The following is a 27,317-nucleotide window of genomic DNA, read 5'->3' as shown; positions in this document are numbered from 1 at the left end:
CCTCCCCTGATATCCACCCTTCTCTAACCCTAACCTCGTGTGACATCCACAATTATAATCGCTCCACCGCTGGTGGCTACACCTTCTGGTCCCAAGTTCTAGAATTCCTATCCCACTTGTCTCCAGCTTCCTCCTTTCAGACACTCCATACTTCCTTGATCAAGCATCTGGCCACCTTGACGAATATCTCCTCATGTGGCTTGTGTTACAGTCACTACTCGGTACGTTGAGGAAAGGATGACTCGCTCGCCAGCCAGTGCCTTCAGACAGATTGATGACCAAACGTGCGGGCACACAGACTCTTCCATTCCCCCCCCCCCCTCCAATCCCCCTGCGTGGGCGCCTTTTTTTAAACACTGGAAAATTAAGCCCCAACACCTCCCCAAAAGGGACTGCTGCTCTTGAATATCAACTTACGCACCATTTCAACATTAACAACTCGGGCCGCGATTTGCCAGCCCTTCCCTCCGGTGGGATCTTCGGGCCCCGCCAAAGGCGTGTCACGTGAGAGTACCTTTAAGAAATGGGTCTTTAATAAACGGGCGTTTATCAGTGATGTCAGAGTGTGGGTGGAGCTGGGCTGTGTGTCTGCTTTACTTTTAGAACATAGAACATAGAACAGTACAGCACAGAACAGGCCCTTCGGCCCTCGATGTTGTGCCGAACAATGATCACCCCACTTAAACCCACGTAACCCGTATACCAACAATCCCCCCATTAACCTTACACTACGGGCAATTTAGCATGGCCAATCCACCTAACTCGCACATCTTTGGACTGTGGGAGGAAACCGGAGCACCCGGAGGAAACCCACGCGCAAACGGGGAGGACGTGCAGACTCCACACAGACAGTGACCCAGCCGGGAATCGAACCTGGGACCCTGGAGCTGTGAAGCATTGATGCTAACCACCATGCTACCGTGAGGCCCCAAATTTGTTTTTGAGCAGGCTGCTACAGAGTGAGTTTTTAGTTTCGTTTGCAGAGAGAAGAGCTGCAGTGAAAGCCAGCAGATGTGCATGGATCTCTCGACAAGCTAAAGAGTGACTCAACACACCCGCCAGTTGGTGGGAAGACGTACAAGAGGATGGTCGCGCTTAGAGTAACTCCAGGAGAATTCACTGAATTCATTTAGTAACCATCGTCTATTATATTTTGTTAGTTTTTTTTCCACGTGTTTGTTAATAAATCACCTTTCTCGTTAAACAACTAAATGTCTGTCTGCATCATTACAACAAGTTAAAGGGTGATTTCAAAAGGATAACTGCTCTCATTAGAGAATTTAAACCTAATCTCTGTGTTAAAAGGGTCTTTTGTCTTCTGGATGGTGTTTAGGAATTTATTAAGGGCTATCTATAGAGTACTGTATTCTTTGGGGATTTATTGGTGTTGATAATTGTTAAGATGTTTCCTGTGGGTTTATAAAGTGTTAACTGGTTTCATGAATAAACATTGTTCTAATTTAAAAGTACTGTAACTCTCTGTTGAATAACATCTGAAAGGCAGGCCCATGTGCTCCCCATAACTACAATAAATTCAAAGTTAAGGGTCAGGTGAACTCCACACTTTGGGGTTCTCTAAATCCTGGACCTTAACAGGCGGACAACCATCTCCCCCACCCCCTACACCCGCACTGGCAGGCCAGCAAAGCAATGGACCATTGACTTTGTCGGGACCCGAAGATTCCTCTGGTAGCCAATGATCAGCCACCCCTGCCATGGGACATTCTATAATGTTAAAGGTGCTGTAGAAATATAAGTTGTGGGCAGCATGGTGGCGCAGTGGTTAGCACTGGGACTACGACGTTGAGGACCCGGGTTCGAATCCCGGCCCTGGGTCACTGTCCGTGTGGAGTTTGCACATTCTCCCCGTGCCTGCGTGGGTTTCGCCCCCACAACCCAAAGATGTGGATTGGCCATGCTAAATTGCCCCTTAATTGGAAAAAATAGAACTGGGTACTCTAAATTTATTTAAAAATATATAAGTTGTTGTTGTGCACTATAACATGGGAGATACTTGCATTCGTGTAGCACCTTTCACCTGAATGGCCTCCTCCTGTTTGTATACTCCGGCTCAGGAGGACAGTGAGTGCTATCGAATGAGACATGACTGAAGGGGAGGTTCGTGATTCTGCACGCCTTCGGAGAGAGTGGATGGATGCGAAGGGTCCTTTTTTTTATCACTCCATCGCCCATAACAGGAATGGTGACTGTGTTTCTTTTCCAGAAATCATCACCGAGGAGCAGCTGAAGACGAAGACTCGATTCTCTTTGCAAAAAATCAGGAATCAGGACAAGTACGAGTGCATCACGCTCGAAACGATCAGAGACGTCATAGCCAAGGTGCAGCTTTTATTTAATATTGGGGATGTGCGTGGTGGGGGGGGGGGGGGGGGCGGGGGGGGCAAGCGGGATAGGTGCCTGTGAAGGACAAAAGCGCGGTGGGGAAATAACTCTGGTGCACGGTTCCAAACTCCACATTGATTCCAGTATTCCGGACTGGATCTCCGTTCCCCCAGCCGTGTGTTTCCCAGCGGTGCGCTGTTCGCTGATGGTGGGATTCTTTGCTCCCGCGGATTGTCGATGGCATTCCAGTTGAAGCCACCCTCCCCCCCCCCCCCCAAGCCGCCGGGAAACCCGCAAGCGGGGGGTGCAGTGTCGGCGGGATCGGAGAATCCCAACGGCCGTAGAATTCCGACCCCTGTGTCTTTGAATGATTGGAGTTAGGTTTCCCAGTCCCAGAGGGGTCACACTCCTCTCAAATGCAAAACGTGTTCAATTGCCATCAATGGCGGTACATTTTCCAGTCCCGTCCACTACAGGAATCATTGTTGCAGGCGGGACTGGAAAATCTGATTGACCATCGAAAGGTCCGTTGACTGTGGGCATGGATATCCGGTCTCGGGGGGGGGGGGGGGGGGGGGGGTCAAGTTTAGAAAGTTAAACTGGCAGATGTGTAAATAGGGCTTGAGTATTGCTGGGGGAAAAAAAGAGGTGCTGTTGAAGCTTTTTTATCTTGCACTCATCAGAAATGATGAGTAAGAATACCAATTGTAATAATTTGTATTGCATGAAAGAAAAGAGGGCTGATTGGTTGGCTAGTGGACTCAGAGATGTTGCCATGGGGAATGCACCAGGGAACAGTTGACTGCCAAGCTTTTGTTTAAATTCAACTGGCAGGTCGACTCCGATTGGCAAAGGCATTGCCATGGGGAGTGTACCAGGGAATGGCTGTTCCCCCGAGCTTTTGTTTAGTTCACAATGCTTGGACATGCTCCTTCTGCCTGCACAGGACAGGGTCTTTGCCAACCCATCAGCACTCACTCCCCTCATGCAGTACAAATTGTTGCTCCCTCTAGAACTGGTATCTTGTGAATCTGTCTTGATGAGTGAAAGAGAAAAAACTTTGACGGTATTTCTCTTTTGTCGGCAATACCAGTTGTGTCACTTAATTGTATCAGAGCACAGTACTGGTACAGCAGGTAATCTACTCCTCCCCAAACGGGACCTCTTGCTTATCTGAATGTTATTGACGTTTGTCAATTTTCTTTCTCAGGATAAGCATGGTTTGCTGCCCATTGGAGTGCACTCTGCCAAGGATTTAATCGCCGAGAAGATCTACGCCATTATCATTCACATCAAAGTGACCACGAAAAACATTAAGAAATTGAGGTGATGCCTTAACTGTAGTTGCGGGGCGGAGGTTGGGGGGGGGGGGGGGGGGGGGGGAAGGAGGGGGACAGATGGGATCAGTTAGGCAAATGGAGGGTCTTCACACCCCCTGGTGGCAGGATTGGTAGTCGCAATCTCCTGTCTGCCGCTGGCCCATAGTACATAGAACATACAGTGCAGAAGGAGGCCATTCGGCCCATCGAGTCTGCACCGACCCACTTAAGCCCAAACTTCCACCCTATCCCCCGAAACCCAATAATCCCTCCTAACCTTTTTGGTCACTCAGGGCAATTTATCACGGCCAATCTACCTAACAAGCACATCTTTGGACTTGTGGGAGGAAACCGGAGCATCCGGAGGAAACCCATGCAGACTCGGGGAGAACGTGCAGACTCTACACAGACAGTGACCCAAGCCGGGAATCGAACCTGGGACCCTGGCGCTGTGAGGCAGCAGGTCTAACCACTGTGCCGCCTTGCTACCTCTATAGCCGGGATCTTTTCTGCTCTCACCCTGGTGGCCATCACCCAATCAGCCCCCGCCACCCAGACACATCAGAATGTATCACGTTGAAAGGCACCAGGCTGGCCTGAGGAGTGGAGGGAACATTAACCTCTCGTCTTTCCTCCAGGAAACTGGCTCCCAAGTTCTGTAGCAGCGACGCCGAGTTCCTGAAGGTGCACCGCATCGAGCAGAAACACCTCGAGTCCGTGCCGTGTCTCTCCGCCACGGTGGAGGCCAACACCTGGGGCAACATTGAGGAGCTGCTCCGGGTGGTGAAGGATAGCATCATCCAGGAGCAGAGGAAGATCGTCTGGGTCGAGCAGGACAAGTTATCGCTGGACTCGGAACGTTCTCCGGCCGACTTGCACAGCCAGCCGAAGATTTGAAGCTGCCTCTGATGGGGCATGGGATCCATGGGTTGGACACTGCCTAATTTGGAATTTGGGGGAGTGGGTTGAGAACTGTGCAGTGAGTTAGGAACAGGGGTAGGCCATTCGGCCCGTCGATAGGACACATCGATGCCTTTTACACCCAATACAGGTCCCAAGCAGGTACATTTCTTCGGGAAGTGTAGAGAGAGACCTGACCTGCATCTGACCGTTGCAATGGGAAAGCTCGGAAAACCCCCTTTAATTTCCCCTCACCTCCCCGACACTGGCGAATTCTATTGCCAGGCTGACTTTGTATTAGGGTCGGAGAGAGCTCAGACCCACACTCAACCCGGCATGTAACCATTACTGAGAGTAACTGATTCATTGGGTTACAGAGCGTAAACACAAACTTCACTTAAAAAGTTGATGTGAATTTTATACTGCGGTATTTTTTTCCTATAACGCTAATCGATCTGTCACAGGAGGAGTCAAAACGGAATGTAGTTCCTTGAAGTGGGGCAAGAGCGTTGGGTTAGTTGGACCAAGGTGCACCGATAATTCAGTCCCCAGCTGTCAGTCACACATATGGTGCTCACTTTAATATTATAATATCTTGAATTTAGATTTGAATTTGAAATTTCAAGAATGATAGCACTGGTATGGAGGGTGGGAATTTTCCTGCAGAACAGACTGACGAGGTTCAAAAGCTATGGTGCTACAGTGCTGCCACTGGCGAGAGATTGTCATTACAGCGTGACATGTTTACATAGGTCGTTTCCACTGTAAGTGCGGAATTTATAACGGAACGTGATGGGAGAACCGTGAAACGTGGCAACAGGAGGCAAGATTTTATAGGTGGAAGAATTTTTAATATATTGTAGATGGACATTATTTTTGTTTCTGTATGTTGTTCCATTGGAATATTTATCCTATTTTGTATGTACTGACAGTGTTAATGGACTTGTATCTAATTATCGTCGAGGTAATGAGCTACAATTGTGCTTCTATAATTTTGGACTGATTGGGCCACTGTTACCCCGGAGTATGCTGTGCCCAGGAAATGTTCAGTCAAACTGGCAGTAACAATGCTGCTGTGCATGCCACACCCAGGGGTACACCTCGCTTTGTCTTGCTTGGGGAAACCGGTCTCCCCTTCCATGATTAAGAGGTCTCAGTCCCAAAGCCCTTTGGTAATATACTCGGCCGTTCTTCATCGGCGAGTCTCGATAGTCAGCCAGCTATTCAGCTGCAGTAGGCATCACAGCGGAACCTGATCCCATCCGCTTCTATTGACCCCCCCACAAAGAAAATTGGATAATAATCCCTGACCAACGGTTCGGCTGCGTATTTAACCCAGCTTGGGCAGGGGGTGGGGGGGGGGGGGGAAGGGGGGGTCGCTGAAAGCTGATTGATTGCCGCATTCATTGGCCTAAGTGAGAACAACTGCACCAGCCATAAACCAAGGATCAGATCAGGACCACAATGGGCACTTTCACTTTGAGGCCATCCCTAATTGACCTTGAACCTGTCAGAGGTTCTGTGGGTCTGCGGGGGCGGGGGGTGGGGAGGGGTGGTGGGGGGTGGGGAGGGGTGGTGGGGGGTGGGGGGGGGGGGGGGGGGGGAGCAACATGTAGGCCAGACCGGGTGAGGACGGCTGACTTCCTCCCTAAAGGACATCAGTGTACCAGGCGGGTTCCTACGACGGCCAACATCAACGGTTTCACCGTCAAACCTTCAATTCCAGATTTTTCAATGTGTCGAAGGCAAGTTTCACCACCGGCCTAGCTGGGATTCGAACCCGGGTGCCCAGAGCATCACCCTGGAGTCCAACGACAATCACACTACAACCCGCCACATCCCCGATCAGGCTGCACGCACGGGATGTGGATTATCAAATAAAAAGTAGACTTCAATGATTATAAGACTACTGAATCCTCACAGGTAGAATTCATTTTGTGGGTTCGTAAACCATCCAAGACCCCAAATTGAACCTTGTATTGTAATATAAGCTGTGACACCAAGAGCAAAATCTAAATGTTTACACTAAAGTTTTGCGAATTGAGCGATTGTGTGCATATTTTATTCAGAGTATTCGCTTAATACTTCTTTTTCCTGATTCTTTAGTTTAGTGCACTATTTTTATTCGTTTATGGGATGTGGGCATTGCTGGTTAGGCCAGCATTTATTGCCCGTCCCTAATTGTTATAGAATTTACAGTGGAGAAGGAGGCCATTCGGCCCATCGAGTCTGCACCGGCTCTTGGAAAGAGCACCCTACCCAAGGTCAACAACTCCACCCTATCCCCACAACCCAGTAACCCCACCCAACACTAAGGGCAATTTATCATGGCCAATCCACCTAACCTGCACATCTTTGTGACTGTGGGAGGAAACCGGAGCACCCGGAGGAAACCCACGCAGACACGGGGAGGATGTGCAGACTCCGCACAGACAGTGACCCAAGCCGGAATCGAACCTGGGACCCTGGAGCTGTGAAGCGATTGTGCTATCCACAATGCTACCGTGCTGCCCCTGAGAAAGGTGGTGGTGAGCCGCCTTCTTGAAGAACTGGAGTCCCTGCAGTACGTACACCCACTGTGCTGATGAGGAGGGAAAGCCACTATTTTGACCCGGCGACGGTGAAGCAGCGGCTGATACATTTCCAAGTCAGGACGGTGGGTGGGTGGCTTGGAGGGGAACCTCCAGGTAATGGTGGCAGCACGGTAGCACAGTGGTTAGCACCGGTGCCTCACAACTCCAGGGACCCGGGTTCAATTCCGGCCTCCCCGTCTGCGTGGGTTTCCTCCGGGTGCTCCGGTTTCCTCCCACAGTCCAAAGATGTGCAGGTTAGGTGGATTGGTCATGCTAAATTGCCCCATAGTGGCCGAACGGTTAGGTGGGGTTACTGGGAAAGAAGGAAAGGGTGGAGGTGTGGGCTCTTTTCAAGGGCCGGTGCAGACCCAATGGGCCGAATGGACTCCTGCGCTGCAAATTCTATGTGATCGAGGTTGTGGGTTTAGAGGGTGCAGCCGAAGGAGACGTCACGAGTTGCTGCCATGCATCTTGTCCATGGCACACACTGCTGCCACTGTGAGCTGTTTAGGGATTGAATTCTGAAGGTGGGTTAGGAGGTGCCAATCAATCTCAAAGTGCCGAGCCTCTTGAGCGTTGTTGGAGCTGCACTCGTTCAGGCAGCTGGAGCACATTCCTCTGTCACTGGCCAGTACAGTACTCCCCCCATTAGGGGGAGCCGGTGAGGCAGAGGTAATATCCTGTGGAGTAGCTAACTAGATTAATGTGCTGGGGACATGAATTCAAATCCCAGTGCAGTAGCTGGTAGAATTTTAAATTCAATTTGTAAAATCTGGAACTGAAAGATAGTTTCAACATCGAGGGCCGAAGGGCCTGTTCTGTGCTGTACTGTTCTATAATCTATAGTCACCATTAATGAGCCTATCAAAAAAAAACCCCACCCATCTGGGTCACCAATATCCTTTAGGGAAGGAAATCTGCCATCCTCACCTGGTCCAGACCCACAACAATGTGATTCTTTACTGCCCTCCAAAATGGCGGAAGGGCCATTCAATTCAGGGGCAATTAGGGATGGGCAACAAATGTTGCCGGCAACAGTGCTAAGAACCCCACGGAGGTTATCTGAGAATGTCTCAAAACTCTGAAGGGTTGACATGAAGTAGTCAGTCTTAGTGGCGTATTTTTTGTCTGGGATAATGCGCGGGACAATGTGGGAGGCACGGCGGCACAGTGGTTAGCACTTCTGCCTCACGGCGCCAGGGACCTGGGTTCAATTCCGGCCTCGGGTGACTGTCTGTGTGGAGTTTGTACCTTCTCTCCCGTGTCTGGGTGGGTGCCCTCCGGGGGCTCCGGTTTCCTCCCACTGTCTAGGGGCTGTTTAGCACACTCTAGGGGCTGTTTAGCACACTGGGCTAAATCGCTGGTTTTGAAAGCAGACCAAGACAGGCCAGCAGCACGGTTCAATTCCCGTAACAGCCTCCCTGAACAGGTGCCGGAATGTGGCGACTAGGAGCTTTTCACAGTAACTTCAGTGAAGCCTACTCGTGACAATAAGCGATTTTTATTTTTATTTCAAGATGTGCAGGTCAGGTGGGGTTACGGGGATAGAGCGGGGAGAGTGAGCCTAGGTAGGGTGCTCTTTCAGAGGGTCAGTGCGCACCCAATGGGCCGAACGGCCTCCGTCTGCACTGTCAAGATTCTATGGTTTCTATGAATGTGCAGCCCAGTGAGCAAACAGTCCAGCCATTTCAAACAATCAATAAAGAATATTTGTTCAAGCAAAAGAAAAGGAAAAACACACGACGAGAGACTAATACACACTGTGACACTTGATGTGTTGGGTATGCTGGGTCTGCGAGGACTGCGTTTACCAGAGCAGTGAGAGAGACAGGCTACCAACACTTGTAGAAGTACAACTCTATTTTATTTAACTGTGAGCTGTTGAACATACGTGCACTGTGGGTTGACACTATGTTAGGTTGACTGGAGACCTGAGGCTAACTTGACCAGATTATGCTGCTAGCACATGGAAATGTTCGTGCTGCTGATCACGGGCTCTAGCTGTCTCAGCGGCTGCATCCCGATAGAGCGGGAAAACTAGTGCCCTCTGGCTTTATAGTGGCCGTGTCCTGTCTGGTGATTGGCTGCTGTGTTCTAGGTGTTGATTGGTCTTTCAGTGTCTGTCTATGCAGCATCATATACTTGTGTGTATATTATGACATCTATGAATAACAAAATAACAAAACACGTTTTATCTGAACTTACCTCTTGTTCACAAAATCTACGAACATTCCCTGAACTCACTGAGACATTGATTTTCCCAAACAATATCCAATTTCTGTAACTTCATAGGTCAAATCCAGCTAATAGTTACCACACAATACTGCCAAGGTGACCAAGTTTGGGAAAACATCGCTTCCGCATTCAATGAAAGCACGATACTGCGTCTTCTGGAGGAGAATATCTGCAATTCGGCGTGGCTATAAACGTTAGCTGTAACAGACCTCCGTGGCTTGCATCACAGATGGAACTGGCTTGTCTGACTGTTGGATGCAAAACTATCCTCCTCCCCAATGAGGGTGCTGGCAATTATTCCATTTAAACTCCTTGATATTCCCCTCTGTGAATTCTGCTATCTACCTCGTTCACATCCCTCGCTTTTAGAAGTTATCATGTGTACAGACCCGTTGATCTCTGGTAAACAATGTTTCTGATATGACCGTTCACACCTCAATGTCTATAGACTCCTGCTAATCCTGGTACCGGGAAAATCGCATCTGATTATTCCTCTAGACGCCTGCTAGTCTTGTTACTTGTCTGTTATTTAATTTTCATCTCCAGTTCACTGTTAATCTCGTTAACTTCCCACATTCCTAAGAACACCCACATTATGTGAATTAATACGTTTTGTGTTATACAGTGGAGGGTTAATAAGTGAACTGCTTTGTATCTTGCAATTACAGGCTTTCCAAAATAGACAGGATAGTGGTGGGTGACAGCCCTTTTAGTTATCTTAAGCTTTTAGCGCCTGAACCTAATCTACAAGAAACGGTCACACAAGGTACCAAATGATTGGAACGACATTGACCAGGGGTGATTAAAGTTATTTTACAAGGGATTCATTAACTATAGAATAGGAATGTCATGTGGTCAATAAACCTACTCCTCCAAGGATTCGAGAACAATTTCAGTTAGAAAGTCTTGTTTGAGGGAAGTGTTGGAATAAACAACTCGGACTGTTTACGTAATGAGAGATTGTTGTCAACAAACCCATGGGCCGATACACCATGAGACATTACCGTTGACACAGCAGCAAAATAAGGTATCTAAAAGTTCATGTGTCTTTTAATTCCTTAACAGGATGTGGGCGTTGCTGGCCAGGCCACCACTTTTATTGCCCATCCCTAGTTGATAAGTTCATAAGATATTGGAGCAGAATTAGGCCATTTGGCCCAGTGCATCAGCTCCGCCATTCTATCATGGCTGACATGTTCCTCATCTGCTACCTACAACGTTACAGACCAAGAGCTGGATTGCAAACACAGCCAGAGCATCTCCTCCCTGGACCTGGGAGCGGGAGGCGGCAATTTAGCCTCCTGAGCCTAACACCCTCAATGTGATCATGGCTGATCCCATCCAGGCCTCAACTCCACCGTCCTGCCCGTTCTCCATAACCCTTCAACCCATTACCAGATAAAAATCTGTCTAACTCCTCCTTAAATTTATTCACTGTCCCAGCATCCACTGCACTCTGGGGTAGCGAATTCCACAGATTCACGGCCCTTTGGGCGAAGTAGTTTTTCCTCAAAATCTCTTTTAAATTTGCTACCTCTTATTCTAAGATTATGACCTCTCGTTTTAGAATGCCCCACAAGAGGGAGCATCTGCTCCACGTCTACTTTATCCAGACCGTTTAGCATCTCGTATACCTCAATGAGGTCTCCCCTCCTTCTTCTAAACTCTAGAGGGTATAGGCCGAAACAATTCAATCTCTCTTCATACGACAAACCCCATGTCTCTGGAATCAATCTAGTGAACCTCCTCTGAACTGCCTCCAACGCCACTACACTGTTCCTCAAAGAAGGGGACCAAAACTGGACACAATACTCCAGATGCTGTCTCACCAATGTCTTGTATAGTTGCAACAACACCTTACATTTATACTCAATTCCTTTGGCAACATTTCATTTGCTCTCCTTATTATCTGCTGCACTTGCTCGTTTTCTGTGCCTTATGCACGAGGACACCCAGATCCCTCGGCAACAGAGTTCCCCGAAGTTTCTCCCCATTCAGATAATAAATTGCCTTTCCATTTTTTTCGACCAAATTAACCTCGAAAAGGTGGTGGTGAGCTGCCTTCTTGAACCGCTGCAGTCCATGTGGTGTAGCTACACCCACAGCGCTGTTAGAGAGGGAGTCTCAGGGCCCAGTGGCAGTGAAGCAACGGCGATATATTTCCAAGTCAGGGTGGTGGGTGACCTGGAGGGGAGCCTCCAGGTTCCCGTGTATCCTCTGCCTTTGTCCTTCTAGGTGGTAAAGGTCACAGGTTTGGAAATGCTGTCTAAGGAGTCTTGGTGAGTTCCTGCGGTGTATCCTATAGATGGTACACACGGCTGGCGCTGTGCGTTGCTGGTGGAGGGAGTGAATGTTTGCGGATGGGGTGGCAATCTAGGGGGGCGGCTTTGTCCTGAATGGTGTCAAACTTCTTGAGTGTTGTTGGAGCTGCATAAGATAAGAGCCCATGGTGGTAGGGGCAAGGTACTGGCATGGATAAAGGATTGGCTGACTGGCAGAAGGCAGAGAGTAGGGATAAAAGGGTCCATTTCAGGATGGCTGTCGATGACTAGTGGTATTCCGCAGGGGTCAGTGTTGGGACCACAGCTATTCCAATATCTATTAATGATCTGGAAGAAGGAACTAAAGGCATTGTTGCTACGTTTGCAGATGAAACAAAGATATGTAGAGGGACAGGTTGTGTTGAGGAAGCAGGGAGGCTGCAGAAGGACTTTGACAGGCTAGAGGAGAGTGGGCAAAAAAGTGGCAGATGGAGTACAATGTGGAAAGATGTGAGGTTATGTACTTTAATAGGAGGCATAGATTATTTTCTAAATGGAAAAGGCTTCGGTAATCAGAAACACAAAGGAACTTATGAGTCGTAGTTCGGGATTCTCTTAAGGTTAATGTGCAGGTTCAGTCGGCAGTTAGGAAGGCAACTGCAAAGTTAGCATTCATGTCGAGAGGGCTAGAATACAAGAGCAGGGATGTACTTCTGAGGCTGTATAAGGCTGTGGCCAGACCCCATTTGGAGTATTGGGAGCAGTTTTGGGCCCCGTATCTAAGGAAGGATGCGCTGGCCTTGGAGAGGGTCCAAAGGAGGTTCACAAGAATGATCCCTGGAATGAAGAGCCTGTCATATGAGGAATGGTTAAGGACTCTGGGTCTGTACTCGTTGGAGTTTAGAAGGATGAGGGGGCAGGATCTCATTGAAATTTACAGAATACTGCGAGGCCTGGATAGAGCGGACGTGGAGAGGATGTTTCCACTTGTAGGAAAAACTAGAACCTGAGGGCACAGCCTCAGACTGAAGGGACAATCCTTTAAAACAGAGATGAGGAGGAATTTCTTCAGCCAGAGGGTGGTGAATCCTGACTTGTGCCTTGTAGATTGTGGACAAGCTTTGGGGAGTCAGGAGGCGAGTTCCTTGCTGCAGAATTCCCAGCCTCTGACCTGCCCCTATAGCCACGGTATTTATATGGCTGGTCTAGTTTGATTTATTTTCGATGTCAACTCCCCAGAATGTTGATAGTTGGGGATTCAGTGCTGGCAAAAGAATGACAAGGACTGGAGATGGCCGAATAAGCCACTCATTGCAAGGGCAATTAGGCAAAAAAATGTTGGCCCGACTCCCACTGTTATTTTCTGTGTTGTGGTCATGGTACAGATGCACACATAACATCTAGTTCCTTGACTAGTAAGATACTTTATTAACAGAATGAACACGTGGAAAGATAACAAACAAACTATGATACAAATGGGAACGAGTAAGTGAATTCAGTAAATTCTCCTGGAGCTACTTCCAATGTGACTATCCTCTAGTACGACTTACTACCAACTGTTGGATATCTCAAGTCACATGGTGGATCTCTATCACCACCTGCTGGTTGGAGGTCAAAGCAATAACTATATACATTAATTGATAACTATATACAAAACTGTGCACAGGCATATCCCCACACCCACATCCCATAAAAGAAGAAAATGTATCAAATTGTTCATGCAGAAGCATGATGTGATAACCCAGCCCAGCGTTTGAAACCCTGGACAAGTTAAAATCCCTGTGCAATATTAGTGTTAAACAGCAGGCCTGTCGTTTTGACAATCAATGGTTGATTTTAAATGGATTTGCGGTTTCATTAAGGATACACTTGAAGACCAACTTCAGTATTGCAGCTGGGGGGTTCCCTAAGCTGTGTGAACTCGATCTGATGTAATTCCAAAATGCTTCATTAGGGGGGAAGGACCGGTTGGCACGTCACGGACATGTAACCAGTCCACCCACCTCCCAATCCAACGCTGGCCACACTCGACATCCATTCCCCCCCCCCCCACCCCACCGCCGCCCCATTTCAAAAACAGCTCTCCGCCCACCCCCAAAGGACCAGCATCAAGTGTAGAGTTGTCAGTGTTGACCTGCGCTGCCAGACGGGCGTGCCATCAACCCGCGTTGACAATGGATTTTTGGGATGGAAGCCGGAAAGTGGGAACGAAGTTCAACTTTTGGGGAAAAAAATCCTGCCTTTTCCAGCCTCTGGAATAACCGATTCTCAAATTCCCCTGAGGTCCCTGAAAGAGGAAAGTAAAGGGTTAATAACATTTAAGTAAAATTGTATTGTCAGGACTCAAAATGCAGCTGGGAAACTGTGTGGGAATTGAGCCGAGTGGGAGTTTTCTGATGAAAATACAAGATGCTTCTTTGTCCATTGTAACTCAGTGTTGAAGGTCGTGGCAATAGTGTAAACACGATGGTATAATCACTGTAGACGTGAATGAATATTGATTGGGTAACTGTCTTAAAGTAGGAAAACATGTTAATTCGTGATTGGTAAATGCAAATTAACTATTATCTGTACAACAGATGAAGAATAATGGATTGTATTTGATCGAGAACCTTCTGCTCCATCCTGTATGGGTATAACGTCCCTGCATATGCTTGAATAAAACCAGTGAAGAAAGAAACGTGAGCCTCGTTTGGTCTCTGCGGAATTGCAGGGCCCTAGTTCCCTCGAAGAGGCACGTGTCCTGAAATGCGCTCGAAGTGGAGCAGATATCCCACCTCAACCCATTACACAAGTGGTGTGGCAACCTACCACCTGGGGGCCACGTGCGGCCTATCTGGATGCGGCCCACGAGACATTTTGTTGACCGTTGCCCGTGCGCAGGGTCGCCACATTCCGCTGATTTCCACCTGTGCAGCTTTTTTCCTACTTGTATGGCTGAAGTAACACGCGTGTAAAACCAGGACAGGTGAAGTGAGGTGCGTGCTGAATGCTCACAACATTGACTGTGAGAGCCGTGCGCTCCCCGTGTCCAAAGAGTAAATATTTATTTTATTTTTACCATTTGAAGTTAATAATAATAATAATCTTTAGTGTCACAAGTAGGCTTACATTTACACTGCAATGAAGTTACTGTGAAAATTCCCGAGTCGCCACATTCCGGCGCCTGTTCGGGTACGAGGAGGGGGAATTTAGAATGTCCAATTCACCTAACAGCACGTCTTTGAGGACTTGTGGGAGGAAACCGGAGCACCCGGAGGAAACCCACGCAGACACGGGGAGAACATGCAGACTCCGCACAGACAGTGACCCAAGCCGGGAATCGAACCTGGGACCCTGGGGCTGTGAAGCAACAGTGCTACCCACTGTGCTACCGTGATGATGACAGTTCCGCAGAATCTATCGAATCCCTGCAGTGCAGATGGAGGCCCTTTGGCCCATTGAGTCCAGACTGACCCTCTGAAAGAGCACCCTCTACCAGCCCAAACCCTGTCCTAACCCTGTAACCCCACCTAACATGCACATCTTTGGACACAATTTTCACATGACCAATCTACCTACCCTGCACATCTTTGGACTGTGGAAGGAAACCGGAGTAAACCCACGCAGACAGGAGGAGAACGTGCAAACTCCACACAGCCACTCAAGGCCAGAATTGGACCTGGGTCCCTGGCTCTGTGAGGCAGCAGCGCTGACTACTGTGCCACTAGTCGATTAAGATATGAATGATTAAGCATTTTCTATAACTCGTCGTGAAATATCCGGCACGTATTAAATATATTTAATCGTATTCATGGGGTCATGGTTTGTGAATAAGTCCGATTTCAATCTTGCGGCCCCTGAGATGAAGGAGGGTCACTCATGCGGCTCACTCACTAGCTGAGGTTGCCCAACACTGCCACTACACGGCAATGTCTTGTGGAGGTCATGTGGCCACAGTCCCAGATTTCCACTCTGGTTTCCTCCGGATGCTCCGGTTTCCTCCCACATCCTAAATCGTCCCGTCCCGGGGCGGAGAATTGGATTGGCAAGCAAAAGATCCTGGTCAGTTGGGTGTTGGAGCCTCTCCTATCACTGTCCATGGCTCCAGACTTCAACATGCATGTAAAAGTGCAGGTTGCCACAGCAACTGAGTGAACTCTGACCCCACCACCAAAAATTCGACTGGGGTTCTGGCAACCTGACAATTTGCAGTGGTGTGTGACACCCTCAATTGTTGTGACTCCCTTACCCTGGGGCGGTGAAATCCAGACACTGCCCGTGAATCCACAGCAAACCCAAAGCTTTTGTTTAAACTTCTCTCACTTCACACACACACTCCGACAGAGGCGTCGCTTTATGCTGCTTTTAACCTTCCTGCTCTCTCCTGGATTCTCAAAAAGATGCAGAAAGTGTGTCGAGGGGGACGGCTCGCAAAGATGCTTCGTATGCTGGTGCAGAATGAACAAAACTGTTTGAGCCGAGGAGTGCCGTTGTGGTAAAATTCATTTCTGGGATTTCTCTCTCTCACTCCTTACTAGAGGCTGGGGAGGAGAGATTGTAGCAGACACTCGATTGGCAGCTGTTTCTGCTCTCTCTCTCTCTCTCTCTCCCCAAATGTCATTCCACGACCATTGACTCGGCTGGACATTAGAGAGCAAGGCGACAAGACACAAACAAAAAATTCCCTTGAAGAAAAAAAAAATGAGCTTGATGTACTGAATTGGACAGAATGGCAAACTGAGACATTTTAGATCACTTGAAATACCCTGTATGTGGAGCACTAGAAACAATTTTCCTCTCCCTGTTTTAGTTCGACTTTGTAAAACTTTTCTCAAACTTTTTTTCCCTTTCCCTCCCTGTTTTTTAAAAAACTTTGTAAAACTTTTCTCAAACGTTTTCCTCTCCGTTTTTTTTAAACTTTGTCAAACTTTTCTCAAACTTCTTTTCACCCACTCCGTTTTTTAACTTTGTAAAACTTTTCTCAAACTGTTACTCTCTCCCTGTTTTTTTTAAAAAAACTGTCAAACTTTTCTCAAACTTTTGTCTCTCCGTTTTCACAACTTTGTAAAACTTTTCCCAAACTTATTTTTCTCCCTCCCAATTTTTTCAACTTTGCAAAACTTTACCCAAACTTTTTTTTCTCTCCCTCCCAGTCTTTTCAACTTTGTAAAACTTTTCGCACTTTTTTTCTCTCCCTCCCCGTCTTTTCAATTTTGTAAAACTTTTCTCAAACTTTTTTTCTCTCCCTCCCAGTTTGTTTTCCAACTTTTCTCAAACTTCTTTCCTCTCCCTCACAGTCTTTTCAACTTTGTAAACCTTTTCTCAAACTTTCTTTCCTCCCCCTCATAGTCTTTTCAACTTTGTAAAACTTTTCTCCAACTTTTATGCTCTCCCTCTCCCTGTTAAACTGTTCTCAAAACTTTCTCGCTCCCTGTTCAACTTTTCTCTCTCGCTGGAAGCTGCGTGGAGGAGTTATGGCTGGGTTGGAAGATGCCTGGGCGAACGGTTGCTTCCCGAATTGCTTCGGATCGGAGGACGAGGTGGAGATGAGGAGAAGGAGCAAAGGGATCGATCAGATGCTGGCCAGGGAAAGACCCTACCTCAGGCGGATGGTGAAGATCTTGCTGCTGGGGGCCGGCGAGAGTGGCAAGAGCACTTTCCTGAAGCAGATGCGGATCATCCACGGGCAGGATTTCGACCGAAAGACCCTGGAGGAATTCCGGGACACCATTTACGGGAACATCATGACGGGGATGCGGGTGTTGGTGGATGCCAGGGAGAAGCTGCGACTGGCCTGGGGCAACTGGGAGAATGGGAAGCATGGACTCTTCCTGATGGCCTTTGAAGGCAGTTGTGTAGGAGGATATTTTCAAAGGGTTTACCCAGCCATTCGAGCTCTGTGGCAGGACCAGAGCATCAAGGAGGCCTACAGGAGAAGGAATGAGTTCCAGCTGGTGAGTAACTGAAATGTTGGGTGGGGGAGCAATGCTGGTCTCCAGGAGTTTGCCAGTTTTGATGCATGCTTGAGCACCCTAACAGGCTCTCCATCCAATTCATTTTTCCTTGAAATGGGTGTCAACTCTTTATTTTCCTCCAATTCATTCACAGAATTTACAATGCACACGGAGGCCATTCGGCCCATTGAGTCTGTGCCGGCCCTTGGGAAGAACACCCGACGCCCGCACCTTCACCCAATCCCAGTAACCCCACCTAACCTCTTTGGACTTCAAGGGGCAATTTAGCATGGCCAATCCACCTAACCGTCACATCTAGAACATAGAACATAGAACAGGACAGCACAGAACAGGCCCTTCGGCCCTCAATGTTGTGCCGAGCCATGATCACCCTACTCAAACCCACGTATCCACCCTATACCCGTAACCCAACAACCCCCCCTTAACCTTACTTTTATTAGGACACTACGGGCAATTTAGCATGGCCAATCCACCTAACCCGCACATCTTTGGACTGTGGGAGGAAACCGGAGCACCCGGAGGAAACCCACGCACACAGGGGGAGGACGTGCAGACTCCACACAGACAGTGACCCAGCCGGGAATCGAACCTGGGACCCTGGAGCTGTGAAGCATTTATGCTAACCACCATGCTACCCTGCTGCCCTGGGACGCTGCTGCTAACCTGGGACCCTGCAGCTGTGAAGCAACGGTGCTAACCACTGTGCTACTGAGCTGTCATGGGATGTGGGCGTCGCTGGCTCCGTCAGTATTTGTTGCCCATCCCTAATTGTCCCTGGTTAGCGGCCTTCTTGAACCGCTGCAGTCGATACGGTGTGAGAAAGTTTTTTTTCACACACTGAGTGGTTGGGGTCTGGAACACACCGTCTGGAAGTGTGGTGGAGGCAACCCCAGTCGAGGCATTCGAGATGGCATTTGATGTTACTCGGGGCAGCACGGTGGCATAGTGGTTAGCACAGCTGCCTCACAGCGCCAGGGACCCGGGTTTAATTCTGGCCTTGGGTGACTGGTCTGTGTGGACTTTGCACTTTCTCCCCGTGTCTGCGTGGGTTTCCTCTGGGTGCTCCGGTTTCTTCCCACAGTCTAAAGATGCGCAGGTTAGGTAGATTGGCCGTGCTAAATTGCTCCTTGGTGTCCAATGGTTAGGTAGGTTATGGCATTACAGGGATAGGGCTGGGGACTGGGCCTAGGGAGAGTGCTGTCTCAGAGTGTCGGTGTAGACATGATGGGCCGAATGGCCTCCTGCACTGTAGGAATTCTATAATTCTATAGAAGTGCAGAGGTGCAGGGGAATGGCACTATTACGATGATCGTCTGACGAGCTGGTACAAACACAATGGGCTGAAAGGCCTCATTCTCCATGGTAACAATTCTATGTAGGTACACCCACAGTGCTGTTAGGGAGGGAGTTCCAGGATTTTGACCCAACGGCAGTGAAGGAACGGCCGATATATTTCCACGTCAGGATGGCGAGTGACTTGGAGGGGAACCTCCATGTGGTGGGGTTCCCAGGTATCTGCTGCCCTTGTCCTTCAAGACGGTAGAGGTAGCGAGTTTGGAAGGTCCTCTCGAAGGAGCCTTGCTGAGTTCCAGCAGGGTAGATGCTCCCACTGGGCGTCGATGGTGAAGGGAATTCATGTTTTAAGGTGGTGGATGGGGTGCCAATCGAGTGGGGCTGCTTTGTCCTGGATGGTGGCGAGCTTCTTTGAGTGTTGTTGGAGCTGTACTCATCCAGGCAAGTGGAGAGTATTCCATCACACTCCTGGACTTGTGCCTTGTAGATGGTGGACATGTTTTGGGGAGTCAGTATATTTTTTGGCCGGTCCTATTAAGTCTCTGGTCAAGAGTAACATTTACAATACTGATGGTGGGGAATGTAGCAATGGTAGCGCCATTGGATGCTAAGGGGAGATGGTTAGATTTTGTCTTGTTGAGATAGTAATTTTATTAGAAGTGCCTGGCACTTGTGTGACTTGGATGTCCCTTGCCACCTACCAGCTGAAGCCTGATTGTCAGCGTTACACTGCATGCGAGGTATAGACTGCTTCAGTATCTAAAGAGTCGCGACTGTCACTGAACACTCTGTAATCATCAGCAAATATTGCCACTTTCGACCCTGTATGACAGAGGGAGAACCATTGCTGGATCAGTTCGGCCCAGGACACCACCCTGGGGAGTTCCTGCAGTGATGTGCTGGGGTGGCAGCTCAGTACTGTATCCAGGGGAACCTGTGTGTAAGCAGTATCTGCTGGGTCACAGTTACGAATCCCCTCCAAAAGTCGAAGCATTGCCCCTTCACATCACCCTCAGCTAGAACATTGTAGAAGATTGCACTGGGGGTGAGGAACTTTGTGCAAGTTGTTACAACCCCCATAGAAACTTATAACATTTTAAAAACAGATTTGAATTCCCAGCGACAAAGATATCGCATGAGAAGGTTTCAGGTTTTAAGACTGGTTTTAAGCTGATTCACAGCTCCAGGGTCCCAGGTTCAATTCCCGGCTTGGGTCACTGTCTGTGCGGAGTCTGCACGTTCTCCCTGTGTGTGCGTGGGTTTCCTCCCACAGTCTAAAGACGTGCAGGTTAGGTGGATTGGCCATGCTAAATTGCCCTTGGTGTTCAAAATTGCCCTTAGTGTTGGGTGGGGTTACTGGGTTATGGGGATAGGGCGGAATGTGGGCTTGGGTAGAGTGCTCTTTCAAAGAGCCGGTGCAGACTTGATGGGCCGAATGGCCTCCTTCTGCACTGTAAATTCTATAATTCTATGAAGACTTTTACTGTAATAACAAATGAAAATAAACATCGACCAAACATTGCTTAGTAGGCAAATATTACTCTACAGAAAAGAGGATCCTTATTAATGCTTTAACATAACCGATAACCTGATGCTTTGTGCATTCCAGCACTCTCTCCAAAGAATTGGAGTCCTTATTTCTGTCATTATGCCTCTCTCTGCCTCCCTCTACCTGACTCTGTCTCTCACTCTCTGTCCGTCTCTCAGGATCGTCCCGCTGGTCATCGACCGTCCTGCCAGTAAAAAGAGTTTCTGTTTCTTAGCTCTCTCCAAGTTGTTCCGAATTTTGTTCCCTCTCAGCCTTCAATGCTCCAAGGTGAACACTCTCGGTTCCTCCTGAGATTTTATTAAAACATTGAGAATAATGAGTCTCGAACTAAGGGTCACTGCTTAAAATGAAGGGGTCCCCATTTAAAAAGGTGATGAAGTGAAATCTTTTCTCTCAGTGTCGGCGAGTCTTTGGAAGTTTCTTTGACAGTTTTTATGGCAGAGGTGGATGGGGTATGCATGGGGGTGAAAGGTTATCAGGAGTAGCCAGGATGTAGACTTACGGTTACTCTCAGTTCAGCCATGGTCTTATTAAGTGGCAGATCAGGCTTGAGGGACTGTATGGCCTAACTCCATCTTCGTATGATTATGTTTCAGACTGTATCTTTAAAGTTAAAAATAAAATGGAGTAACGAAGGCCACATTATGATCTGTGACACGTTCTGCTCGACTGCAAGTCTGGCCTGTGTGGCTTGGGTAACATTGGAGATTGGAGGCCCAGCTCATGTGCTATTGAAAGACACGTGTCAGGTTTGGCATCTGAAAGCAAAGGTAGACGCAGATGTTCTTGTTAGTGCTGTCTTTCAGAGAGGAGCTTCAGAGACTACTCTGAAAAGGAACGTAGAGAGAGAGAGAGAGGGGGTAGAGAGAGAGAGGGGGGGTAGAGAGAGAGAGTGGATAGAGAGAGAGGGGATAGAGAGAGAGAGGGGGGTAGAGAGAGAGAGAGGGGTAGAGAGAGAGAGGGGTAGAGAGAGAGAGGGGTAGAGAGAGAGAGGGGTAGAGAGAGAGAGGGGTAGAGAGAGAGAGAGGGTAGAGAGAGAGAGGGTAGAGAGAGAGGGGGGTAGAGAGAGAGAGGGGGGTAGAGAGAGAGAGGGGGGGTAGAGAGAGAGAGGGGGGTAGAGAGAGAGAGGGGGGTAGAGAGAGAGAGGGGGGTAGAGAGAGAGAGGGGGGTAGAGAGAGGGGTAGAGAGGAGGGGTAGAGAGAGAGGGGTAGAGAGAGAGGGGTAGAGAGAGGGGTGAGAGAGGGAGGGGTAGAGAGAGAGAGGGGAGAGAGAGGGGTGAGAGAGGGAGGGGTAGAGAGAGAGAGGGGTAGAGAGAGAGAGGGGTTAGAGAGAGAGAGGGGTAGAGAGAGAGAGGGGTAGAGAGAGAGGGGTAGAGAGAGAGGGGTAGAGAGAGGGGTAGAGAGAGGAGGGGGGTAGAGAGAGAGAGGGGGTAGAGAGAGAGAGGGGTAGAGAGAGAGAGGGGTAGAGAGAGAGAGGGGTAGAGAGAGAGAGGGGGTAGAGAGAGAGGAGGAGAGAGAGAGAGGGGTAGAGAGAGAGAGGGTAGAGAGAGAGGGGTAGAGAGAGAGAGTGGTAGAGAGAGAGGGTAGAGAGAGGGGTAGAGAGAGAGAGAGGGGTAGAGAGAGAGGGGGTAGAGAGAGAGGGGGTAGAGAGAGAGGAGGGGTAGAGAGAGGGGGTAGAGAGAGAGGGATAGAGAGGAGAGGGGGAGAGAGAGAGGGATAGAGAGAGAGGGGTAGAGAGAGAGAGTAGAGAGGGGTAGAGGGAGAGAGGGTAGAGAGAGAGGGGTGGAGACAGAGGGGTAGAGAGAGTAGGAGAGAGAGAGGGGGTAGAGAGAGAGAGAGAGGGTTAGAGAGAGAGGGTAGAGAGAGAGAGGGGTAGAGAGAGAGAGTCGGGTAGAGAGAGAGAGGGGGTAGAGAGAGGGGTAGAGAGAGAGGGGGTAGAGAGAGAGAGAGGGGTAGAGAGTGGCGGGTAGAGAGAGAGAAGGGTAGAGGGAGAGAGGGGTAGAGAGAGAGACGCGGGTAGAGAGAGAGACGTGGGTAGAGAGAGAGACGCGGGTAGTTAGAGAGAGTGAGAGGGGTAGAGAGAGGAGAGGGGTAGAGAGAGTGAGAGGGGTAGAGAGAGTGGCAGGTAGAGAGTGAGAGGGGTAGAGAGAGTGGCAGGTAGAGAGTGAGAGGGGTAGAGAGAGTGGCAGGTAGAGAGAGAGGCGGGTAGAGAGAGAGAGGGGTAGAGAGAGAGAGGGGATGGAGAGGCCGCCTCACAACGCCAGGGTCCCAAGTTTGATTCCGGCTTGGGTCACTGTCTGTGTGGAGTCTGCACGTTTTCCCCGTGTGTGCGTGGGTTTCCTCCGAGTGCTCCGGTTTCCTCCCACAGTCCAAAGATGCGCAAGTTAGGTGGATTGGCCAAGATAAATTTCCCTTAGTGTCCAATGGTCACGTGGGGTTACCGGGATAGGGCGGGGCTCCATCCATCCTCTTCCCATCCATCCTGTCAACACCCTCCAGGTTCTTCAAGGTGTCAATCAAGTCACCTTTTATTCTTCGAAACTCCAGCATTTACAATATGGGTCTGGCCTGCCTTCCCTCAAAGACGATATGCCCATTACGCTATTCGCCGCGTGGTGTTCTTTATGTTACTAAATTCAGGATGGTTGGCGTAGTGTTCACAAAGACCATAAAATAGCTTTAACTTGAACAGAGCTATCAATTTATTAACACGACGAATTTGGAGTCAACATGTATTCCTAAATAATACAGTTGATAATTAACATCTAATCTACACTCACCTGCAACTAATCTCTAGACTATAATAAACTATGATCTGCTCTTACTCACACTATTTTTCCTTCAGTCTGACTCTAGCTCACTCCTTCACTTCTCTCTCCCTACAAGGTTTCGCATCAATGTCTTATATACTTGTAACTGTAGCTCCATCTGGTGGCTGATCTAGACATTTCATTAACCCTTGCAGTTCTTACATTTACGATAACGCCGTACGCCGAGCAACGTGCTCTGAGCTGCTTCCAACACATTTACCCCCTTCCCTAAGTAAGGAGACCAATACGGTGGAAACTGGAAGGATTGGGGGATGGTTGACTGTCTGTGTGGAGTCTGCACGTTCTCCCCCTGTGTGCGTGGGTTTCCCCCGGGTGCTCCGGTTCCCTCCCACAGTCCAAAGATGTGCAGGTTAGGTGGGGTTATGGGGATAGGATGAGGTAAAGTTTTCTTTCAGAGGGTCGGTTCAGGCACGATGGGCCAAATGGCCTCCTGAACTGTAGGGATTCTATGGATTCCAATAAATAAATAAAAAGTATCTATGGATGGTGGTTGTTCCAGTCGGCCTCCGTGCCCCTGAGCTAGGGAGGAGGAAAAACCCGTTTGTTGTTTCACTCCCGATCATTAGCTGATGGCCAACAACACCCCGCCTTGCATTTACATAGCGACTTTCACGCAGCTTAAAAAAAAAAATCCCCAAGTTGCTTCCTGGGAGTGTTACCTCGTTTTAATTGGTGACCTGAGCAAGTCCAGCAAAGCAAGCATGTGCTGCCTGTTCTTGTGCAGATCTCGGTGAGCTGCCTGCAAAGGAGTGGCTTGGTCGGCCATTTTGGAGGGCGTATATGTAGGCAGATCAAGTGAAGGTGCCAGATTTCCCGCCCTGAAGGCCTTTCGTGTTCCAGTTGGTTTTACCAACAATCTGGTAGCTTCACGATCATTTGTGGGCAGCATGGTAGCACAAGTGATTAGCACTGTGGCTTCACAGCGCCAGGGTCCCAGGTTCGATTCCCGGCTTGGGTCACTGTCTGTGCGGAGTCTGCACGTTCTCCCCCTGTGTCTGCGTGGGTTTCCCCCGGGTGCTTCGGTTTCCTCCCACAGTCCAAAGATGTGCAGGTTAGGTGGATTGGCCGTGATAAATTGCCCTTAGTCAACGGTTAGGAGGGGTTATTGGGTTACGGGGATAGGGTGGAAGTGAGGGCTTAAGTGGGTCGGTGCAGACTCGATGGGCCGAATGGCCTCCTTCTGCACTGTATGTTCTATGTTCCTATTATTCATTATGATGTATGAATTAATTGATTGAAAGCTTTCCAGAGTGTTAGCCTGGCCACTGGACGACTGGCCAGGCAACTTTACAACTATACTACCTACTGTCTGTCCCCTTTATCGGCTAAAATCTGATACCCTGCTGATGATCGGACAGGTAATTGAAAGCTTGGTCCAAGAGGTCAGCTTTACGGAGCGAATTAAAGATGGGACAATTTCAGAAAGTAATCAAAAAGGCTCATGGAATGCTGGCCTTTAGATCTGGAGAACTGTGAGTGTAAACATGGTAGCATTGTGGATAGCACAATCGCTTCACAGCTCCAGGGTCCCAGGTTCAATTCCGGTTTCCTCCCACAGTCCAAAGATGTGCAGGTTAGGTGAATTGGCGATGCTAAAATTGACTTTAGTGTCCAAAATTGCCCTTAGTGTTGGGTGGGGTTACTGGGTTATGGGGATAGGGTGAAGGTGTCGACCTTGGGTAGGGTGCTCTTTCCAGGAGCCGGTGCAGACTAGATGGGCCGAATGGCCTCCTTCTGCACTGTAAATTCTATGTAAAGCTCTATGTAAGGACACAGAAGTTATGTTGCAGCTTTACAAAACCTTGGCTAGACCCCATTTGGAGCAGATCTGGGCACCACACCCGAGGAAGAATATTTTGGCCTCGGAGGGAGTACAACGTAGGTTCACTAGACTGATACCTGAGCTTACAGGGGTTACGTTATGAGGAGAGATTGCAGAAATTAGGCCTGTTTTCTCGAGAATTTACCAGTTTAAGGGGTGACCTGGTCGAAGTCTTCAAGGTATTTACTTGAAAAGACAGGATAGATAAAGATAAACTCTAAAACTAGGGGTCATGGTCTAAAAATTAGGGCTCGACTGTTCAGGAGAGATGTTAGGAAGAACCTCTTCACTCAAAGGGTGGTGGAGATTTGGAACTCTCTCCCCCGCACAGCAAATGATGCTGGATCAGTTGTTATTTTAAATCTGAGATCGAAAATCTTTTGTCAAGCTAAGTTATGAAGGGATATGGGCCAAAGGCAGGTTTATGGGGTTAGGTCACAGGTCAGCCATGATCTCGTTGAACGGTGGAGCAGGCTCGAGGGGCTGAATGGCCCACTCCTGTTCCTATGAAAGGCTCAGGGAGGGAACGCCAAAGCTCGGCAGGTGGAGGCATGGTTGCCAGTGATGGGGCGACGGGAATCCGAATTGGAGGATTACGGAGATTTTGGAGGGTTGTAGGGCTGGAGGAGGTTAAGGCCTCCCATTCCCCCGATCGCGAGCCAGAGGCTCTGGCTGGATTCGGAAGGTGTGGGTAACAGACGGGGACAGAGAGTGGCCCTATCTGCATTTGAAAAGCTGTTGACGCTCGCTGTCTGAGCCCTTGCCCGAGGGATGAGACCGAGTAAGGTTGCCAGCTCCCATGGAACTGGGAATGCAGCAAACACTGGGTATACGTGGGGGAGGAGAGAGCAACTGACAGTAAACATGCCTAATATGATCATTTTGAAGGATTAACGCTGCGTTGCTCACATCCCGTAAAAGAATAATAATTTTATAAGAAAGGCCAATACAAAAGTTTTTAAAGAAAAGAATAATAATTTTTAAAATTCCACTTTGCATTGCAGAGAAGTAGTCTTGGGGCCACTACAATCTATTCAATCAATCTATTCCACGCATTCTTCATGCATACAGATCTGCATACATACATTGTGCCGTTCATGAACACCATGCAGTGTTTCTGCTGTTTTCTGCACAGTCGGTAAAATTGAACTTCCAGTCCTCGCCATTTCTACGGCTCCTGCATCTCACCTGTAAAAAAAAAAACTCATGCATTGTACTTTGGAGATTATTGCTGAAAAAGGCACGTGTTGTCGAAACTTTTCGCTTTGCACTCATCAGGACAAGAATACCAAACGTAAAAAGAAGAACAAATCACACTGCCTGAGAAGCGAGTGCTGACCGGTTGGCAAGCGGACTCCGATTGGCAGAGACGTTGTCATGAAGAATGCGCCAGTCAACTGATGACAGTTGTCAACAAACTAATGAGTCATCCATTAACTGGTGCATTTCCCACGGCAACACCATAACCAAATCAGAGTCCACTTGCCAACCAGTCAACATCCTTATTGCTGTTCCAATTAAAATTTGATAATTTTGCAAATTGCCCTGATGAGTGCATAATGAAAAACTTTGACAAGTTGCCTATTTTTTCAGCGACACCCAGTTTTGTGCTACCAAATGACGATCATAGATTGTAGTGGCCCCAAGACTACTTCTGCAATGCAAAGTGGAATTTTAAAAATTATTATTCTTTTCTTTAAAAACTTTTTTATTGGTCTTGCTTATAAAATGATTATTCTTTTACGGGATGTGAGCAACGCTAACGGGGCCAGCGTTAATTGCCCACCCCTAATTGCCCTCGAGGAGGTGGTGGCGAGCTGCCTTCTTGAGCCGCTGCAGTCCATGTGGTGTAGGCACTCCCATGGCGCTGTTAGAGAGGGAGTTCCAGGATCTCGACCCAAGGGCGGTGAAGGAATTGCCGATATATTTCCAAGTCAGGATGGTGAGTATGTGGGGAAATAAACCTGGTGTCGTAAATTTCCTTTTGGCCAGTTTCCGATAGAGATCTTTACGATTATGAAGTGGGTTCGGGGTGGGGGGGGGGGGGGGGGGGGGGGGGGTAGACATAGAGAAAACATTCCCTCATGTGGGCAAGTCCAGAATGAGGTGTCAGAGAGATAAAATAGTCATCAATAAATCCAATAGGGAATCATCTTTATCGGTGAGCGGATAGAATGTGGAACTCAACACCCACAGGGGTTAATTGGTGGCACAGAGGTTAGCACTGCTGCCTCA

At 48.6% G+C, this 27,317-nt stretch overlaps 2 protein-coding genes across 3 annotated transcripts in view; both read left to right on the top strand.

Moving 5' to 3' along the window:
- The window catches only part of LOC119956545 (caspase recruitment domain-containing protein 11-like), a 116,095-nt gene extending 110,200 nt beyond the window's left edge, over positions 1 to 5,895 (top strand). The window contains 3 exon segments of the mRNA XM_038783842.1: positions 2,225 to 2,340; positions 3,554 to 3,669; positions 4,301 to 5,895. Of these exon segments, the coding sequence (XP_038639770.1) occupies positions 2,225 to 2,340; positions 3,554 to 3,669; positions 4,301 to 4,559 (491 nt within the window). The 3' untranslated portion in view covers positions 4,560 to 5,895.
- A 9,787-nt stretch (positions 5,896 to 15,682) lies between these two features.
- The window catches only part of LOC119956408 (guanine nucleotide-binding protein subunit alpha-12-like), a 60,390-nt gene continuing 48,755 nt past the window's right edge, over positions 15,683 to 27,317 (top strand). The window contains exons 1-2 of one of the 2 annotated variants that reach the window (XM_038783596.1): positions 15,683 to 16,108; positions 16,867 to 17,567. In XM_038783596.1, coding sequence (XP_038639524.1) covers positions 16,998 to 17,567 — 570 coding nt within the window. In that variant the 5' untranslated portion in view covers positions 15,683 to 16,108; positions 16,867 to 16,997. Of the gene's footprint in view, positions 17,568 to 27,317 lie in introns of both variants that reach the window. The other variant, XM_038783595.1, reaches the window with a different exon arrangement.

This window comes from Scyliorhinus canicula, chromosome 23 (genome assembly GCF_902713615.1).
Source record: "Scyliorhinus canicula chromosome 23, sScyCan1.1, whole genome shotgun sequence".
Lineage (NCBI taxonomy): Eukaryota > Metazoa > Chordata > Chondrichthyes > Carcharhiniformes > Scyliorhinidae > Scyliorhinus > Scyliorhinus canicula.
The sequence above is the reverse complement of the archived record's forward strand: the minus strand, read 5'-3'. Positions and strand labels throughout refer to the sequence as shown.